At 43.3% G+C, this 21,828-nt stretch overlaps 1 protein-coding gene across 13 annotated transcripts in view; it reads right to left on the bottom strand.

Annotated features, from left to right (window-relative positions):
- RHBDD1 (rhomboid domain containing 1) overlaps positions 1–21,828 on the bottom strand; it is a 133,696-nt gene that overhangs the window by 56,548 nt on the left and 55,320 nt on the right. For all 13 annotated transcript variants that reach the window (XM_045034556.1, XM_045034557.1, XM_045034555.1 and 10 more), the window contains 2 exons: positions 9,901–9,989; positions 6,514–6,570 (listed from right to left, as the gene is read on the bottom strand). In XM_045034556.1, the coding sequence (XP_044890491.1) occupies positions 6,514–6,570; positions 9,901–9,989 (146 nt within the window). The remainder of the gene's footprint in view (positions 1–6,513; positions 6,571–9,900; positions 9,990–21,828) is intronic.

Here is a 21,828-nt window from a genome sequence, read left to right as displayed (position 1 = left end):
GTGTTACAAATATTGCTTTCCTGAATTCTCACCAAAACAACAGCAACAACAAAACCTTCCACATAAGGGCAAACAGTTAAAATACAGTCAGTATGTCTACTTCACACAGAACCAAAGACAGGGGCAACTTCCAAAACATAAGGGAATACTTATGGATAAGTCATTAAATACCATGGCATGCTTTAGCAATCCCTGAACAGAGAGACTGCCCAATTCTCTGGGAGTGCCAACTACTTTACTGCAACAGAAAGAAGCATATTGGGCACTTTCCCATATGGCTCATTACCACTTTCAAACCACTGTGGAAAGTTATTGTGTTATAGAAGGTCTAAGCAGCATTTCTACCTATCTACCTTCGAAAATGTTCAGCTAATTCAAAACCCAAAATAACCCCAAAGCACTGAATACCCATTTATACAGATATCAGAATCACTGCATACATCTATAGAGTTTCAATTACCACGTAAATTTGCTACAATTTGAGACAATGTTTTCTTGACATAGAAAAACATTTTTCTTCATGTTATTTCTTAGTTAAAAAACAACCCAGAAGTGCCTGCACGAAATAAAGTCTACAACTCTAAACATCTGAATATTATAAAATCTAATTTGGTACTTGTCAGACAAAACATAGGGTGAAAAAGGAAAAGCTTTAGTAAGTTAAGTCAGAAAGACTAGTGTGGTTAAAGGTTCTCTATCATCAGTCATAAATCATCAAGAAGACTAAAACTCCCATCAATATCTATTATAATGAGAACAGGTCTCCTAGGACAAAAAATTTTCTTCAGCTGTTCCACTGGCCCAATCAGATATTTTTAAATCTTCATAATAAACATGGCTGGAAAAACCCAACAATCAAACACTTAAGATAAATAACTTTAAATTATATCCTGCAATGAATACCAGTTTAATATTCTTTTGTAGCTATATACTTTGGCTCTGTAGTAAAAGAAATTCTGGTTATCATTATTCTATTAACTACTCCATCTGTTCCTTATACACATACCAGGATTTCATGGCAAAAGAGATCAAGAAACACCACCAAGATTAGAAAAATTGGTAACAGCTTTTTAAACATTCATGAGGTTCTTTGACCTATAAAGACTCTTCCAGCTAAGGACGGCCATATTAAAAATAAATCATTACTTGTAAGAGATACACATGCTCTCATACAAGTTCCCTAGATGACCATTAGCATGGCCACCTGGCCTTATGTAGCTCTGCTTTTGAAGAAATCCAGTCACTTCAGAGGAAGGAATATAAATGTAGTAATCTTACAGGGGATAAGAGAGAAAGGTAAAAGAGGCTTTTATTTTTGCCCTTAATTCTCTGGTCTGTGTGTCTGCTCTGTGCATGCCTCTTCCAAATGAAGGAGGAAAGGAGCAGGTTTCCCTTTTTACTATTTTTTTAAATAAGTGCCAAAAAAAAAAAAAAAAGAGGAAAGAGAAGACAGTAAGGGGAACTGCCCTATTTCGTTAGGATAGATCAGCAGAATGTCTGGTCCACCTCCTATCCCTGTACAATAGAAAAAGCAGAGGCTAAGAATCGGCGAGTGGCCCTTTTGGTCCTGGTTTTATCACTAACTAGCTGTATGACTTTAGTCAAATTACTTAACATTCCTAAATTTCAATTTCCCAGCTGTCACACAAGACCTTAGGACTAGGGAATCTACAATAGTTTAAGACATACATGTCTGTGCACAAGTATATTCTTATTATTCTCTTTGTCCAGAGGAACATTCCTGTTACTTTTGGGGATTTAACAAATCAACCAGGAGAAAGGCCTTTTTTCCTCTACCGATGCCTAGTGTTAGGGGCCATGTTCTCTGCCAAGTAGAGGGGATAAAGTCAACAGAAGTGAGAAATCACAATGGGAGAGAGGACCAAAATGGGTCTTCCTGTCCAACCCACCTCTTCCGAGTTACACGGGCCAATAAAGCTCTTATAATTAAATCAGTGTAAGCTGGTCTCCATAACCAACAGATGAAAGGAATCAATGCTCTTCCAAATGAGTATATTTATCAGCTTAGTCAGTAACTACTCATTGCACTTATCTTTAGGTGAGTCCACAGACAGAGGGAGGTGAGCTGGCACTCCCCAACACCTGTTCCTCTCCTGCACCAAGACCACAGTTGTAACATTTTAAGCACTCGAATTAGCACAGGCAAAAGCCTCAGAAGTGAAATCTTTTCTTGGGGCAGCAACAGTATTCACTTCTATGGTTCCCAAGTCTATGTAAACCCAATCATCTAAGCCTATGATTTTTGTTCTTGATTTCATTAAAACCACCTGGGTAGTTAAGAAAAAAAAAAGTCCAATTCCCTGTATCTGTCCTCATTCTGATTTAATTTGTCTTGGATGAATTCAAGGCCTGGATATGCTATAAAAACTCCTCAGGTGCTTCATATGTATAGCCAGGATTGATAATCATGATCCAAACCTTTATAACTACATCAAACACAGAGCTTGAATATAACTCCAACAGTATCACTCCACTGATTAAATCCTCCAGTGGCACTCTGACACATTCTGGATAATCTCAAACAGGCTCTTTAGTAAAAGCCTGATAATCCCTTTCTTCCCATTGTTTTGCTTAACTTCTACTTATTAATTCAAGACCCATTCTCCACTTCCTCTGAATAACCTCCACCAACTGCAATCTTACTCCTCCTGCTCAGGCTGCACACTGAATGTACCACGCTAATACTGTTGAAATGGATTTCTACCTCTGCTAGAAAGGAGTAACTGGAACTGAACTAGCCCTTCCACCATACTCAAGTAGAAAACTGGAGAAAATATATGAAACAAATAGACATTTTGAAATACAACAGATATTGTATAACAGGCAATACAAGATTTTGAGCCTTGAGAGAAAGGAAATAAGCCTGTAGGTGCTTCCCGGACTATGGTACAGGGAAAGGAGACATGAGCAGGTGCAGCAGGGTCCTCGTGATGAGCTGACATTTGCAGGGCAGAGTATAGCAAAGGAGAAAACTAAATGCACAGAAAAACCTTCAGGAATCTGCATGGGTCCTCTGGAGATTTGGCTGAATTATTAAGCCAGGCATGTGTGGGTGAAATACCATAAGACCAAGGAAAGAATGATGAAGATCTACAAGTTGACCAATTCCCAGAGCTCAGGCAGGGCTGGAAGATCTCTGCTTCCCAACCAACCAGAACAGAGAGCCCTTGCTGAACAAAGGCCATTCAGGAGAGACCCCAGAAAAGTGATACTTCAGTTGTAGCACAGAATTAACCATAGAATAAGAGTTATTTTAAACTCACCTTAAAGAACTTAAAAACAAGTGCCAGAGGGATCAAACTGATCATCAAGAAACTTAACTGTGTGTCAGAACAAAGTTTAGTTTTCTCTGAAATAAGACAAATTCAACACCGCAAAATACACAATGTCTAGTATCCAATCAAAACTTACCAGACAAACAAAAATTGTGACCCACAACCAGGAGAAAAATCAGTGTGTATTGTAGCAGCTATGTATACATATTACATATATATTTATTTATGAGGGGGAGAGAGAGAGAGAGAAGGCACAATTAGGAGCCAGGGACTTTGAACATAAATATTATAGCTATGCTTGGGATTTAAAGAAAAACATGAATATAATGAGAGAAGACATGAAAGACAGAAAAGAGAACGAAATAGGACTTCCAGAGCTGAAAAATACAATACGTGCATGGAAAAATTCACTAGACAGGATTGACAGCAAACTCGACCTTGTGGAAGAATCTGAACACACAGCAATAGAAACCATCCAAACTGAAGTCCCCACGTACCCAATTACACAGCGTCTCAGATTTTTGTAAGACAAAATGAAGCGATCCAACATTGGTGTGACTGGAAATCAGAAAAGGTGGGGGATGTTCTTTAGTAAAAAAGCTGGAAAAATGGATTACCAAGAGATCTGAACTAGAAGGAAATGTTTAAGAGAATTCATGAGGCAGAAGGGAAATGATAAAAGATGGAAATTCGTATCTACATAAAAGGAATCTCCTATTTTTGTGAAGTAACTCACACAAGCCCTGGGTCCATCTCTGAGCTAAGTATGTGATGAACAGACCCAAGGGGGGATTAAAAACAAACAAAAAGCAGGGGCACCTTAGTGGCTCAGTCAGTTAAGCATCTGACTATTGATTTTGGGTCAGGCCACGATCCCAGGGTTGTAAGATCGTGGCCCATACTGAGCTCTGTGCTGAGCCTTGAACCTGCTCAAGTCTCTCTCTCTCTCTCTCTCTCTTTCTCTCTCCCCCCTTCTGCCCCTCCCCCTCTCATGCACTCTCTCCACTCTGTCTCAAAATAAAGAAATAAATATTTTTATTATTTAAAAATTTAAAAAAAAATGCAAAGGCTTTAAAAACTGAACTGCTACATAACCCGCCACACAAATATCAAATTAACCCATGAGAGGTACATGCATGAGAATGGATCAAATAGCACAGAAGATCTGAAAACTGAATTGACATTGGAACCTAATCACCCACAGAAGGAGAGACAGAATTTGTGTTCTAAACCTGAAGAGGGTGACTGCCTGCACAAACAAAAATGTCAATATTTTATAGGTGATGTTCACAGGATCTGGAATATCACAATAGTCAAAAAAGTCACCGTCAAAATTACTGGAAATCCCAAACTAAAACAAAATGGAAGATAGTGACTAATGCTCAGGATTAAAAGACAATCAATAGATGTCAGCCCCATGAGCAGACTCAGAGATTGGAATTACCAGACAGACTTTAAAGACGATCCAATGACCAATGACCATTCTCCATGAGATAAAGTGAACACTCTTGAAATGAATGGAAAGATAGTTTTCAGCAGAGATAGAAACCACAAAAGAGAACCAAATGGAAAGAGTAGAAGTGGTATTGTTAAAAGCCGCTGGGTGGGTTCAATAGCAGAATGGAGAGTACAGAGGAAAGAGACCATGAACTTGAAGATAAATCAGCAAAAATTATCCAAGGTGCAGAACACAAAGGGAAGAAGATTGGGGGGGGGGGAAGGAGCCTGAAGGGCTTGAGGAACACTATCAAAATGTTTAGATTTCATGTCATTAAAGTCTCAGGAAGAGAGGAGAAAGCAACTGGAGAAAAAACATTTGTATAACTAATATCTGAAATCCTCCCAGATTCAGTGAAAGACAAAATACGTGAGGCAAAAACTGACCAAATTAAATTTTTTTTTTCAACGTTTATTTATTTTTGGGACAGAGAGAGACAGAGCATGAACGGGGGAGGGGCAGAGAGAGAGGGAGACACAGAATCGGAAACAGGTTCCAGCCTCTGAGCCATCAGCCCAGAGCCTGACGCGGGGCTCGAACTCCCGGACCGCGAGATCGTGACCTGGCTGAAGTCGGACGCTTAACCGACTGCGCCACCCAGGCGCCCCAAAAAAACTGACCAAATTAAAGGGAGATCCAGATAGTTCTATAATCATACTTGGAGATTTTAACCCCCTTCTCTGCACTGACAGAAAACTTAGAGGTTAGCAGGATCAGTAAGATATGGAAAATTGGAGATATGTATGTATGTATATGTGTGTGTGTGTGTGTGTGTGTGTGTGTGTGTATATATCTTCACACAGAGACACGTTAATATATATATAATTCTCTGTGCCTATATTATTTAAGTCAGGGGTCAAAAAGCTACAAATGTGGTCCAAATACAGCCCAGTGTCTATTTTTGTAAGTCAGGTTTCACTCATTTGTTTATGAATTGTCTCTGGCTGCTTTCATGCTACAAGGACAAGTTGTGACAGAGACCATGTGACCATCAAAGCTTTTGGAGTCTAAAACGTTAGCTATCTGGCCCCTCACAGAAAAGGCTGCCGACCCCAGTTCTCCAGTGGAATGACTCTAAAAGACACCTAGACATCCACAGCTACGGTTTCTTTAACACCTGTCTGCAGAAACTGGCCCCAGGCACTACAGGGGGGCCTCCCCAGCACGGCACACGAGGGCCTTAGTCTGAAACAGGTCATGTGCTTTAACAGGAAGTGCTTTCTACATATTTGTAAACCATTTAGAAAAAATATATTCTCTTCTTTAAGTCACATGGTATTAACTATTAGAGGAACGCCTACCTTAGCCTCTTAGGGTAGGCATGATTCCTCCTGAATGTGCAGGTGGGGTGGACTGTGGAGAAGAGCAGATCTGAAACTAACTTGTAACACTCAGTGGGCAGTGTGGACTTGTAGACTGAGAATCCAGTACTAGACCCGGATCTAGCATGAACCTTCCCATGCCTGAGAGACCTCATACCAATCATACAATATTCTCAGGCCAGAGTCACCTCCTTCCCCAGCCTTCCTTACCAAGTCACCCAAATATGCTCCCTGGGCTCTGGCTCCATCTAGCTTCCAGGCATGATGGTGGCTCCAGTACATACCTGCGGACGCTACTCTACAATAGCACAAGCCAGTATCACCTTAAGGCAGCTCTGTGGTGGCAAACACTGTCATTTTAAAAAATAAAATGTATTCGATGAAATAAAGTGCTTACCTGAGCTATTAAAGTAGTACTGCTGTCCTGGGTAATGAACAGGGGAGGGAAAATTGCCTAAATATGAAGGAAAACAGACATTTTAATTATAGCCATAAGGATTCCCCCGCCCCAGCTTTATAGAGGTCTGATTAACAAATAAAAAAACTGCATGTATTTGGGTTGTACAACATTAGTTTTTAAAAGGTATATAACATGATGATTTAATATACATATACATATGACATGACTGCTACAATCAAGTTAACACCTATCAACTCACAATGGTGTGTTACCATTTTGTGTGTGTGTGTGTGTGTGTGTGTGTGTGTGTGTGTGTGAACATAAGATCTACTGTCAGTAAATTTCAAGTATACAATACAGTGGATGTCTACTCACAAGTGGGATTGCTATATCATAAGGTGTTCTATTTGTAATTCTTTGAGGAACCTCCATACTGGCTGTACCAGTTTACATCCTTACCAACAGCACACAAGGGCTTCCTTTTCTCCACATCCTCTACCAATGCGTATTATCTCTTGTCTTTTTGATAATAGCCATCCTCACACTTCCCCATTTCAATCTGCATCACAAAGTTACAGTAACCAAAAAGGTACTGGCATAAAAACAGCCACCTCAACCAATGGAACAGAACAGCCATAAGGCTTTAACTGATGATCTTGCCAACAATTCGGAGGTTCTTTATAACAAAGCCAAGGTCATTTCAAATGATTTCTAACCAACTGTTAAAATAAACTCCCTTCTGTCTGGGCCTAGCCCTATCGGGAACAGAATATGGGAAACCCTCTACAGTTCCTTAGAGGTTCTAGAGGTTCCTGTTGACCTAAGAGGGTCTCTACCTCTAAAATAAGCCTGGGCTTAGAGGCTCCTGTACAAGTGGAGATGGTCTGGTGTCCAGAGAACCTGCTGCCAGACGACTGTTGGGGGAGCCATGGTTCTTACCCTTCTAAAGGGCCTTTCCCCTTCCTTGTCCCTAACAGGGCAATAGGACAGTCAATTCAGCACTACTGAAGGGAGGCGGTGTGGGGAGTAACAGGCAGGCACAACTTCAGTGTGATGCTCCTTCTCCAGAAGTTATCAGGCAGATGCACTTGGCTATTTTCCACAGGGCTCTTGGGTCACCTCAACTCTCAGGTCACCCTAGATCTTTCTCCGGCTTCACCGGAAAAAAGGCAGAGAGATTATAGGCTATTTGTAAATAGCACTGAATGTTTGTTTCAACTTTATATTACTTTGAAAACAACATGATGTAAAAAAAATAGTCGCCCAGAACATAGGCAAAGTTTCAAGAAGGAAAACTAAGAGTTGAAATGGTGTAATTGTGGGGAAAAATCCTCTTTAAAATCAAAACTCTTCCCTAAATTCTGCAAGAAAGCTTTACAAACCACTTCAACTTCAGGTACACATAGAAAATGAGACAAAACATGGGGCGCCTGGCTGGCTCAGTGGGTAGGGCATGCGACTCCTGATCTTGGGCATATGAGTTTGAGCCCCAAGTTGGGTGTAGAAGTTACTTAAAAATATAATCTTTAAAAAAAAATGAAACGAAACATTAAACTCGCAAGAAACATTCCTTTCCCCTTATCAGTACTAAGGCGCATTTGGGCAACAAAGCTCATTACTAGATTTCCATAATTAAGTTGTATCAAAAATATAATGAAAGTGGACATTTTCAATAAATGCAGTTCCCGCTGTCTCCTCCAAGCACACACACTGGAAACACAGTAATAAGCAAATGTAGGGAAATGGGAATCCGTTTAGATGCAACACAGCCTGTAAAAATCATCTGAAAGTGAACACAACCCCCTAATAAAGACGGCAGTGCAGTGCCTGGAAAGCTTTCTAATATCATGAATATTATATGGTTCTCAAGAATACCAGTCATCGGCACAAAGTGTGAAAACAAATTATTTATGGTTCAAGGAAAGGTAAAATAGTCTCAGAAGATTTCTTATGAATAAAAGATGAAATATTGGAACTCATATGGTCTATAAAACAAGTGTCTGCAAAATAGTTTTCCTATAAGTCAAACACAGTATAGCATTTTAAATTAAGAGGGCTAAAAAATTCATATATTCTAAATAAAATAAAGTACTTTCATTGAGCATCAATTTGACAGGAAAAAAAGCCAGAAAAACAAAAACAAAAACAAAACAACAACAAAAAAAAAACCCCAAACTTTTATAGGCTGAAGCCACGCTTTAAGCCATAGCACACTTGATTCGGCCACGCATGAATATGCATCTCACCCACCAAGAACCTAGGGGTCATTCTGAATTCTTGCAAATACTGGCCTGCACTTCGGTCCAGATTTTTTCTTTTTTAACTTTGCCTTGCACATATATTAATTTGGGGAATATTACGGAAGAATGCATTATTTTAAATCCATTTTAGGGGTGCCTGGGTGGTTCAGTCAGTTAAGCGTTCGACTTCAGTTCAGGTCATGGTCTCACGGCTCATGAGTTCAAGCCCCGCATCGGACTCTGTGCTGACAGCTCAGAGCCTGGAGCCTGCTTTCAGGTTCTGTGTCTCCCTCTCTCTCACCTCTCCTGCTTGTGTTCTGTCTCTCTCTCTCAAGAATAAATAAAAAACGTTAAAACATTTTTTAAATTAAAAAAATCTATTTTAGTTCTCTGCATTTTCAAGAAAATCGCGGTTTTCTGTGAGTTCCCTTAATGCTGCAGGTAAAAATACCACAATTTGTCCCCTAAGAAAGCTTCTGGTTCACAATTTGGGTTTGCAGACTCTTCTCTGGAGCAGTGTGGGGCACGCATGCAGCCGGTGTTTGGCCTCTTGGTTTTAAAAAAATTTTTTTTTCAACATTTATTTATTTTTGGGACAGAGAGAGACAGAGCATGAACGGGGGAGGGTCAGAGAGAGAGGGAGACACAGAATCAGAAACAGGCTCCAGGCTCTGAGCCATCAGCCCAGAGCCCGACGCGGGGCTCGAACTCACGGACCGCGAGATCGTGACCTGGCTGAAGTCGGATGCTTAACCGACTGCGCCACCCAGGCGCCCCAGCCTCTTGGTTTTAAAAAGAGACTATTCGGGGGGCGCCTGGGTGGCTCAGTCAGTTGAGCGTCCGACGTCAGCTCAGGTCATGATCTTACAGTCTGTGAGTTCGAGCCCCGCGTCGGGCTCTGTGCTGACAGCTCAGAGCCCGGGGCCTGCTTCGGATTCTGTGTCTCCCTCTTTCTCTGACCCTCCCCCGTTCAAGCTCTGTCTCTGTCTCAAAAATAAATAAACATTAAAAAAAAAAATTTTAAAAGAGCCTATTCGGGAATTCCTAAGCTGAACCACAGGGAAACTTGGGGTGGCTTCTGTTTCCATTAAAATTAAGATGAACTTCCAACCTGTTGTCAGGCCAAGGGTGTTTTATTCTGTACCTGCACACATTTCCATGATTTTCTTCAGAGGCCCAAGAGTGTACATTAGTCCGACGAGAATCCCGGCCAGATGCCCAGCGAAAGAAGCCCTGGGAGAGAAGGAGACCCTTTGTGAGTATTTGCTCTGCCGCTGATTAGACACATTCTGTCTTCTCATTAGGCCGGTGCATGTCAATTAGTCACAGTCTGCAGGCTTTGCCCCCCCCTCACGTCCTTTACGCTGAGCAGCATTTAACTCTGTCCAAAGAACGCTTCCTACCTTAAAAAAAAGTACAATGAATAATAACCACCACATGTTTAAGATGCAGTTTCCCCTCCTTGACCAAGAGAAGGGGGCTGGCTCCTTCACAGCAGTGGAAGCATTTTGTCAAGACAAACCCATCTGTTTCTTCCAGTTTTTCTCTGTGGCTCTTATCCCAAAACATAAATGAAATCCATTTTCTCTGAATTACATCTCAAATTATTCAGGCATTGTGAGGCCCCATATCTGCCCGTGTAGCACAGCCGATTGCGGATTTTCATACACCACCGACAAGTGAGGCAAAGAGCAGGAGCAACCCGGCAGAGGAAACAGAGATGTCCACACCCCTTCCCCTAAAGTTGTCTTCATGTGTACCTTTCAGGCCCTTAGCAAAGAGACAAAAATGTAAACGTCAAGCTTGAAAGATGAGATAGGGCATTAAATTGGTTCCATTCTTCTTTTTTTCCCTTAATTTTAAATGTTTTATTTATTTTTGAGACAGAGAGAGACAGAGCATGAGCAGGGGAGGGGCAGAGAGAGAGGGAGACACAGAATCCGAAGCAGGCTCCAGGCTGTGAGCTGTCAGCACAGAGTCCCATGCGGATATCGAACCCACAAACCGCGAGATCACGACCTGAGCTGAAATCGGACGCCCAACTGACTGAGCCACCCAGGTGCCCCTGGTTCCATTCTTCTTAAAGTACCATCTGAGACTGGCAATCACTATAAGTGACTCAGCAAGCCGCAGCTAAGTCTTTGTTGAATGAGTAAAAGAATAAACAAAGGTCACCTACTGTCTCCCTCCCTCCCCACACCCCCACCCCTGCTCTTGCTCTCAGTGCATCCCACACTCTGCCATCAGCTGTTCTAGAATGGTGGGTTAGCCATGTCACAGCCATCCGGTGAAACTCACTGACTCGTCTGCTTCCAGAGCACTCCAGCCCGCAGCCAAGGCATCCCAGCACTCGGCCTCGCTCATCCCTTGTCCCCACTCTCATGGCCCACTAAGTCCATCACTGCACCCACCACCAGACCCCCACGTGCTCAAAGGGGACCACAGGTTGAGCGGAATGGCAGGCACCCCTTTCGTAAAAATCGTGTCCCTCCTTCCTTCCACTGTCTTCCCTCAGCAATGCTGCTTCTGCCTTTACTATAGCATGTACTTGGCCTACCGGGGAGGGAAGTGTTAACTACACATTGGCCCGGCTGTCTGTCTGTCTGTCTGTCTGTCTCTCTCTCTCTCTCTCTCTCTCTCTCTCTCTCTCTCTCACAAATTCTCTGAGGGCACCAACGATGTCTTCTTATTCATCTTTTATGCTACATTAGAAACTAAAAAGCAACAAACAAACAAAGGGTCAAGTGTATGAATATTTCCACAGCTTAGGGAAGTGACCTTCATTCCAGAAAGTTATTAAGGAGCCAGATGTAAACTCCAAGAGCACAGTGATTTCTGTCGTTTCCACATATGTATGACACACCCCTAGGGCCATGCCTGGCACTGGAAGACACTGGGATGTGGGTTGAATGAACGATTCAAGTGTCCCAGGACACCAGGAGGCAAGTTAAACCCATTACATCTTCAACTCGGAGTGCACCCCCTGAGCCACGGCGGTGATGGAGCTGAGGGGCTGACGTTTACTCCCCTACAGCAGACCTAGACTCAAAGCCAACACACGTTGCCTACCTCAGCAGCAACCAAGAGGGCAAAGGCCCTGGAAAATCACAGGCAAAACAGCCACAAGTCATTTTCACTGTCTTAGAGCTAGCGAGAAGACTTGTTAGGTCCCAGGAAAAGAAGAGACCATGGAAGGCTTCGGAGAAAAGACCAGAGGAAGCCGTCTACAGGCAGGATGGCACTGATGTTTGTTCCAGGAGCTAATTCACTCCCACCGTTGCCCGAAAAAGCTCCTGCCACGTGCACACGCACTGTCACAATGCGTGTGTGTCTGCATGCATGCACATACACGCTCGCCCCCCCCCCCCACCCCCACAATCATCCCTTCAAGAGAGCTATTATCTTCATCAGATAGATTTACCTACAATATGTGCAACCTGATAATAAAAACATAGGATCAGACGCTCGGGTTCCCATTTTTAGGGGAAGAAGAGCATGAGCTATGCTTTTTCTGAGCTTTTCCAAAGAAAATAAAATTGTGCTTATTTTGTTCTATTTTTAGGCTACATAAAACCCTTCAAATAGTTCTAGGAATGGCAGAGAAAGTGGTAGTTTGAGGGATACAAAGGAGAGGCCAGAATCAATTTTTTAAAAATAGTAACCTCGATTTCACAGAGAAGAAAATTGCATCAACATTTTTTAACTTTTTAACCCAATCTTCACGGTGAATCATATAGATACAAAATAACACGGGAGAAAATTTCAATTTAGAACTCCAACCTATTAAACAATCAATCCTGAACCTCATTTACAATTTAGAGTACAATGCAGTGAAATGAATTCCTTATCTCTCTAAATGAGTTTGCAGAAGTTTGAATTATAATCTAATTGTCCTCATGTAATGGTGAATAACTGGGGACGGAAAGCTGGCAGACCAGAGACCATATTGCACCATCATCCGACATTCCGCATTTTCACACAAGTCCCATCTCAAAACCCTAGCTGTCCTTACCATTTAAGCTCTATACGGGTGTTCATCTCTTAAAATAAGAGATGATGATCATCTCAATCAAAACTGAGGATTTTGCAACATAACACACACAAAAAGGGACATGCCACACGGGAAAGGAAACCTAGGCTCATTTTGAGAGGCAGTTACCCTTCTCCATGCCGTCGGTAACCATCTGACAGACTGCCTCCCTCCCTCCCGAAGGGATACCCGTGTCCTGAGAGGAAATGGACCCGTGGGCAGGAAATGGGGCTGGAGACGTGTCTCCTTCCCAGCAGGCAGGGTGCCCAGTCCTAGCACCTGGGCACTTTGTCCCTGCCGCTGGGGGTGCTGCGGGGCCACAGGGAGGTCCTAGGCTTTGGCGGAAGACAGTTAACAGCTCCAGAAGCAGACCGCGTTATGATCGTAACTATATACATGAAACAGACGTTTTGATGCCTGCGTTGTCCGAGGAAGCCCATGGTTTCATAGCATCTGTCCGCGAAGTATGTGCTCTACTCCGTTCTTAGTCACCCCCACAGGCTGATGCCCCACGTGGCAGGCTCCTAGGAACATGGCTTCTTCTGGGCCTGATTAGGTCTTAGGCTGGGACTGAGGATTTGGTGATGGCCTGCCACCTTCCATCCCAATTCAAAGTAATTCTCAGGGACAGGACCACCCTCTTCAACCCAATACCCGTGATGTTACCAGTGCAGTAAACAGCCTGACACTAGCACTCAACAAATTTCTGAAGGAATGGAGCAGTGGAATTAAAACTGCATATAAAATGCCCATTTCTGATATACGTTACAATTGCATTCTGAAAACACAAGTTAGGCACGGTCACCAATTAACAATTGTTTTAACATCACATCTCATCCAGAGAGAAAATGATTAAACACAACACCCTCCCCATCCTGCATACTTAGACAATGTATTACACAAAACACCCTCTCGATTAACAAAACAGCAACACCAAACCTATTATTATATCCCAGAATTGGTCACTGAGAAGCTTTATTTCTTCTGATAGCTCAGTAGTGACTCCCTTTAGAAAGCATAACAGCTATAATCAAACACCGATTGATGGCAAGGTACAGTCACAGGGGCCAGGCGCATTGCTGCCATGTCCAGTCACACAGGTTGTGCACCACGCAAACAGACTATGATGAGAAGAAATATCATTTGTCTGGGGTCTCAGGCGTTTCACAAAGACCCAATATTCAAATTCAGATCATCGCGTCTCAACTTCGCGGAAAGCACCCATGTAATTTCATTCCAGTTGGGGCCTATGTCTTAATCCAGTAGTTCTTAAGCTTGTTCAGGTTCTAAGCCCCTTTCAACGTCTGATGAAAGCCACAAATCCTGTCTGCAGGAAAATTACACATACACAAAGTGTCACCTATAATTTTAAGAAGTTCGCGGATGGTTTGAATGCCATCCACGGACCTCCGGTTAAAGACCCTTGCCTGAAGTGAAAATAATTCATCACAAATGGGAGAATTTCAAACACTAGCCCCAAGTCTAAACATTTCGTTTGTACTCAAATCCTAAGACAGGGGCAGCCTTTTGTTTGGATTACTTAGGTTTATTAACACGCCCCGTCTCTTGGCTGGGCTGCTCCTCTGTAGTGGTGTAACCTACTCCTAGATTCAATTTCCTCCCTGCCCAAATCCGACTGTTAGTCATTCTTCCAGCTAAAGCCTGAGAGTAAGAAATTCTGCTACTCTCTGTATGTCCGAAAAGATCTTTCGTTTCAGCCTCCCATCTGTCCAGAGGCACAGGATCAACCACTGCTGCTAAAAAATCTCAGTGGGACAGTCCTTCATCTGTCTTTTCAGATTTTCTCTTTATTTTGGATACACTGCCATTAATACCACAACCACTCCAGTTGTAGACTTATCGTTTTGTACAACCCTGAAAAATCATTAGCCATTACTGTCTGTCCTGTAGATCTCCAGAGATGCAGTGCTGACACAGAACTGGGGCTCAACTTGTGTTTCTAGGAAAAAAACCTAAAAAAAACACAAAAAAAATTGAAAGGTTAAAAAATCAAATCGCCGTTGGTGCACATCGCTTATTAGGGATAGTGACGGTAATTGTGGACCAAAACTGAGATGAAGGTATTACTGTGTGTTATATGTCAAATGTATTTCAATAAAGCTGGGAAGAAGATGATTGCGGATTTCAGTTATGCAAACTATATGCAGATATTATTAACACCAGTACAGAGGGTTCTTTGCAATCATGCCGGCATAAACTGCTTCTCACTCCTTTGAGAGGCGACTTAGAAGGTTGAGCTAAGTGGTTATGCAAAATGTTCATGCTCCCATGTGCCACTGTTAAGGAATCAAAAGCCTAAGCTATGATTGAAAGCTGTGACAAGCTATAAAGGTCCTCCTCTGCTAAGTGGCAAATTCTTTCCACAGCTGAAGAAGCTGCCATCTCAGGCGTAGCTCAGAAAGCAGAAAATGTATTCCTCTAAGACATAATCTCCCGGTGTGTGCAGAGCAAACGACCTCATTAAGGACGTAGCTTGATGGAGACACAGTGTTAGACAAGGCAAGAGGACGCGGTAAGGTAAGAGGCGGTCAGCTAGAAGGGGGCTGCTGTAGCACGTGTTCCAGAATTTCCTCCTGTAAAAGCAGTCCGTACCGGGCTGGAACTGCATTTAACAGAAGTTCTTAATTGTTTGGGGCTCTTAATGAACGATCCTAATAAACTGACCTAACAGCCGCAAGGTGTGGCAAGAGGCGCTGAGGTTTTTGAACGTTCTTGCCACTAGGAAAGACCTTGGTAGGACTGCTTCTTCCCAAGATAAACTGTTCTTAAACTGTTTGGTTTCTGTCCTGGATGCTTTCTTCAACCACTACGCCAGTACGTGTCTTTGGCAATGGCGATTTGGGAGAGACTTGGTCTATACGTTCTTTCTCTTCACCACATTCCCCGGCACCTCCTTCCTGCCACTGTTGGCTGCAGAAGTAAGAACCAGTCCTCTTCCAGTATTATATTCCCTCCCAAGGGAGGCACTGAAATATTGGCCACGTAACCACTCTAATATCCATGTGCGTTTATTAAACATGGCACCAACCTCGGGCCTGGGGCTGGGAGCTGACCACTGACATTTACTTGAGTCCTAGACAAACATGATCTGGACAAAAACAAGAGTGCTGAAAAGGGATGAAAAGTCTCTCTTACAAAAGGGCTTCCAAGATAATAGATGATGCCTAGCCATTCCTTGGTTCTTGGTCCCATGGCCCTCAGCCTGGAAGCAAGATAACTTCATGAGCTGATTCAAGAGGGTAGCATTCATTCATTCATCAAATATGTACGGACTATTGCGTAAATAAGACAAACACGGTCGCGGCCTCGCGGAGCTTACAGTCTGGTGGGGGCACACACACTCTCTAACTGCGAACTGTTTCAATGTAAGGAAGCAACTCTACTTTCCCTAGAGTAGTCTGGGATGGCTCCTTAAGTGACATCTAAAGTGACATCCATAGCATTTGGAGCTTGTATGCCCCGAGGGGAGGAAGGAAGCTTCACACAGGGAAAAGCACACAAGTAGGGGCTGTGAGGCTGGGAAGAACCTGGTGTGTTTTAGGTGGCTGGAACATAGTGAGTTAGCGAGTGAGCATGAGGACATCCTACAGCATGAGATGAATTTGGAAAGAGGCGCAAACGCCAGATCTTATAGGCCATATGTGCCAAGGGGAGGAATTTAGGTTGTTTCCTGAGTACACCGGGAGGCCACAGGAGAATTTTAAATGGGAGAATTTTTCACGATGGTCTACTCTGTCCAGTGGGAGAGCAGAATCTACAGAGGCAAGAGCCAGCGTAGGAGACCAGTAAGGAGGCTCATGTAGCTCAGATGAAGAATGAGGGCAGCTTGGAAGAGGGTGGTAGCAGCAAAGGTGGGGAGAAGTGAGCGGCATCTATTCTGGCAGCAGAGATGAAAGAACTTGCAGTGGACTCCGTGTGCGGGGGGCAGGAAGGGGAGAAATCTAGGCTGCTGCCTTGTGCAACACGACGGACAGTAAAAGCCTTGGGGCGCCTGGGTGGCTCAGTCGGTTAAGCGTCTGACTGTGGCTCAGGTCACGATCTCGCGGTTCATGGGTTCGAGCCCCACGTCAGGCTCTGTGCTGACAGCTCAGAGCGTGGAGCTTCAGATTCTGTGTCTCCCTCTCGCTCTCTGCCTCTCCCTCGCTTGCACTCTGTCTCTCTTAATACCAAACAAACATTTAAAAAAATTAAAAAAAAAAAAAAAAAGGATGGACAGTGGAACCCTTTACTGGGATATGGGAAACTGGGAAGAGGAGAGGGCAGGGTGGGTGGAGTTCAAAGCTCAGTATTGATGTGTTTCGGGACAGATGTCTGCAAGACAACTAAATAGAGGCAACTAGTACAGTGTTCAGTAGGAAGCTGGGTACCAAGTTGGAAACTGAGTGTAAGAATAATTCAAAATACTGCTCCAGGATATTTCATGTTATTTGACTTCTAGAATATTTGTATATACTAGGATGACAATATATCTTTATGTATATAACATAAGACACATTATAGACACACAAATATACATATATAGATATCTAAAAATAAGATTTAAAGAAGGTACTGTACATTAAAACAGCAACAGATAATGGGGGGGGGAGGAGCAGGGAGTAACATCTTCCTTTCTATTTTCCAAACTTCTTATAATAGTGTTTTAGTAATTGCATTTTTTTTTCAAATACAAAGGGAAGAGAATTTGGCAAGGCCCTCGTTTAAAGAACAGCATTTCTCTCACCAGTGTGGTGGATAAATCTAAATGTTTTTGTTGTTGTGAGGGTAAATCGTGAAGAATGTTCTCTCCCATGTGGCACAGGCAAATGTTTTCAGATAGCACTCCAGATGAAAATCTGTAGCTTTGCAGTATTACGAAGTTTCTTTAGAATCTGTCGTTGTTACTCAGATTTTCAAAACGAAATGAAAGGTGTGCCAAATTAACTGAAAGCAACAGGTCGGTTTTATTTTGCACGCGACATAAGCGAACAACGATTCCCCTTCACCCCACACACTTAATTGGGGCACAGACGTTACAGAGTCCGTGCAATTCTAGAAGTGAGGCCTGTGCTCCTTTGCTCGCCAGACACCTCACAGGACCAGACGTATCCTACAGCTTCCTTTCCCTGGTTTTCCAAATTCACTATTGAGTAGCTTCCATTTGCCCAAACTCTCTCCCTCTTCTCTGCACCATCTCACATGCACCCCGGCCCCCGGGATCATCTAAGAAAGTGCTTGAGAACAGGGGAAACTGGAGTTCTATCACCTGGGGCTGAATCCTGGCTGTGACACCTTTGGGACCAACGTGCACCCACCTGCACTGGCTCTCCCCACTGGCACTGTCTTAGTTCAGGCCTCTCCCTGGCTCCGTCCCCCTTGCTCTGCTCCAGCCTGGCTCACCATTGTGCAAGCACTCTCTCTAACAAGCCAGCCTCGCCCCAATCCTTAAGCCTCTTGGTAGCTCCCCAGTGTTTCTAGAATAAAACACAAGCTAGCCTTGTTACATCCTTCACGTGGCTCCAGCTGCCTCTTAGCCTTCGCTCTCCACTGCCAGCCCGCAGCTCGACCACACCCAAGCTCGAGCCATTTGCAAAAGCCTCGCTTTCACCCTTCCCGACGTTGTATGCAATATTGCCTTCACCCGGCTAAGCCCTAGCAAAACGCTCCTGGCCAGCACGTTCCTGCAGGACAGGGTAGGGTCTGCGGCTCCTCTGTATTTTCCTGGCACCCAGATCTTTCCTCGTCTGCTGATGTCTCTGCCATCGCCCTGCTGCTTAATCTAGTGGCTCTCAACCCTATCATACCCGATGCCCCCTTAAACTCAAACAGTTTGCAAGGCTCCATCTTCTTGAAATAAAATTTATAAACAATCACAATTACACACATACTTCTTAAGACACAGACACATACACACACACAATTTCAACTCAACGTTATAATGCTCTGGCTGTAAAATAAAGATTTTTAACAAGCAATGCAACAAAATCATAGGAATTATTTGCATAGGATACTACCAGAAGACACATAAAATGGTCCTTTGCTTGCCCCTATGTATGGAATCTGCATGAAGGTGAAAATAGTATATGCAGGCAGATACAGATGGGCTTTTTGTGACTCAAATACCACGTGCAGGGTTCCATCGGTGACATGATTTTATGTGACGATAAATAACTTTTGACTCCAAAAAAAGCAAAGTACAATTTTCCCTTAAGTTACATTTACAATTTTCCTGGAAAAGTCATTGTATATTAAATCCATGCCAAAAAAAAAAAAAAAAGCAAACACACACACACACAAAACTTGGTGTTTATATGAAAAGCACAACTAGGTTTTAGGCTCGGATAATCATAAACAGCTTATTCACCTACATAAATGTCCTTTCAAAAGATTTGGGGATGGGAGAGTTATGCAGGATCATTCTGGTTGGAGGGCACTGTCCTGCATGGTGCAGGGCGATTAGTACCTCTGACCCCTGCATACCCAATGCCAGCAGCACCGCTAATCATTATAATAACAAAAAACAACCCTGCCAATTTCCAAAGTCCTTTCTGGGGACCTAAGCCACCTATTCCAGTGGAAAACCACTGGCTTAGTGCACAGCAAATGCTTATTAAATGTTTGTGGAATTGATAACCTTTAATCATTAGGCCTCAAAAATCTTTCTTTTCAAAGTACTTCCCATGTGACTATACTATGCACAAATTCCAAGGATTCCAAGTAAATCTACAACATATTGAACTGATACGCAAGCAAACTTCCCACCACGACTGAAATGCACATGGGGAGTAAGAATATTTGAAAGAGGCCATGATCACTTCCACATTGCACTGTGGCAGAATAAATGCAACTTGGCACGTGAAAAATGCTTTGCCATCTGCTATTACTATAGACAGAAATATTTCTGGATACCACATGAATGATTATTTGCACATCACCTCCACAAGTAAATATAAAATGAAAGAGAAGTTGGATTGTTTATAGCCTGATTGTAACATGTGCTACTGTTATGAAGCAAATGGATGTTACTGTGAGCTCAGCCTTATGGAGGGGTTTTCAGAAGCAGTGTGATTCCTAGAAATCCCGTGGTAGGGGGGCAGCTCTCTGAGGTTGTAGGAAGAGACTGGCATCAGTGACCCCGATTAATAGGAGTCATCACAGGGATACACAAGGAAAAAGGGTGGCAGGGTGGGGTGCCTGGGAGGCTCAGTCAGCTGAGCATCCGACTCTCGATTCTGGCACAGGTCACGATCTTCGTGGGTTCAAGCCCGGCACTGGGATTCATGCTGACAGTACGGAGCCTGCTTGGAATTCTCTGTCTCTCTCTCTCAAAATAAATAAATAAATAAATAAATAAACTTAAAAAAAAAAAGTTACAGCTCCGTGGACTCCACCCCCAGAAATTCTTCAAAATTTCCTTAGAGTGGGATGCTGACATCATTTTGTTCGTTTTTTTTGGGGGGGGTTTTGTTAATTCCCTAGGTGATTTTAATGTGTTGAGGTCCACTGATCTCAAGCCAAAGTTCAAATTCTAATGGTGAGATTACACCTACATCGTAGGCCAATAAGAAAAACATTTTGAGTCTAGGCAAGCCTCTTTACCCTACAAATTACCCCATAGAAGTGACATCTGTTTCCCTTCTTGGTAAGTGGACCTTAATATATTCTACTATAATGCTGCAAGAGAGTAAGTATAACTTTGAAAATTCATGCAAGGAAACATGTGAGCTCACTTCAAAAGATTTACAAGTTCTTTGAACTTATAAAAACCTGGTAATTCAGCTAGTGTGCCCACATATCCAAGAAAGTGATATACACATGGCCGAAGGTAACCAACAGGAAAGAGTTAAGGTGATCCCCGAATCCCTAGATCCAACACAAAGACCGGGAAACAAAACTGGATCACAAAGTTAGCCTCCAGTTTCAGAAAAATTAAATTCCACTTGTGGTTAAATCTGGTCTAAATCGAAATTCTGACTAATGAATGCCCCACCTACTACATGACTCAGAGACCTGGGTGTGCCATTGATATCACAGACTGCTTCTGTAGCAGCTTTGTTGGTATGCCTGGAAGGCAGAGTTTATGCTAAACATGAGCACAGAACCACGGGCAACACAGTCTGAAAATGCCTATTAGAGGAGAATCTGTTTAAGCAAAGCAACCTGCTAGGCTGAGCATCTGTGGAAGCCACGAGACCCACAAGAGCTCATCTCAGGGCACTGTCAGTGTCAAAGAAATGGTCCCACCTCCAATGGAGGCCCAAGGTGGGGAGATATTCCCTCATCTCCCTTCCTTGCAGCTGTACACAGGCATAGGACCTATACTTGGCCAGTGAGATAGATCTCATCTTGAGAATCTTATGATGAGAGTCCAGGGTAGCAATGTTCCCGTTCCATCCAGTTCTCTCAGGTGTTTCCAGCGCAGTGCTTCAGTCTTCTCAACAATTCTACAAGATATCGGACAGCTTTCTGATCAGTCCTTTTGTGGTTAAGCTTGCCAGAGTTGATTAATGTTTTCAACCAAGAATCCCAATTGGGGGGTTCCAGGTGTATATATGGAATCTGAGGCGATAAGTGGCTCTATTTTCTCTAGAATCGCCACTAGCCCTAGGATGATGGAAGGTCGGAGCTTTTGGTCAACCCTGCCACCAGGTAGGTGAGCTTCTGCATGTGGAGAATGAAGGTGTGGTGGACAGATTCCAAGATGGGCCCTAATGATACCTGGTTGCTGGTCTTCACCCCTTTTACAATCCTTTCTTCCTGCGCACGGGTGGGACCTGCGACTTCCTTCCAAACAATATAGCGTGCCACTTCCACGATTGCGTTACATAAGATCGTAACTTCTGCCTTACAAGCAGAAGACTCTTTTTTGTGCACTTTGATGAAGGAAGCTGCCATACTGTGAGCTAACCTGTGGAGAGAATCCAGTGGCGAGGGACTGAGGATGCCCCTGGCTGACAGGCGACAGCAAAGCCCTTGGTCCAACAACCCACGAGGAACTGTGTTCTTTGATGAACCACATGGCTTGGAAGCAGATCCTTCCAC

Source organism: Felis catus, chromosome C1 (genome assembly GCF_018350175.1).
Source record: "Felis catus isolate Fca126 chromosome C1, F.catus_Fca126_mat1.0, whole genome shotgun sequence".
Lineage (NCBI taxonomy): Eukaryota > Metazoa > Chordata > Mammalia > Carnivora > Felidae > Felis > Felis catus.
The sequence above is the reverse complement of the archived record's forward strand: the minus strand, read 5'-3'. Positions and strand labels throughout refer to the sequence as shown.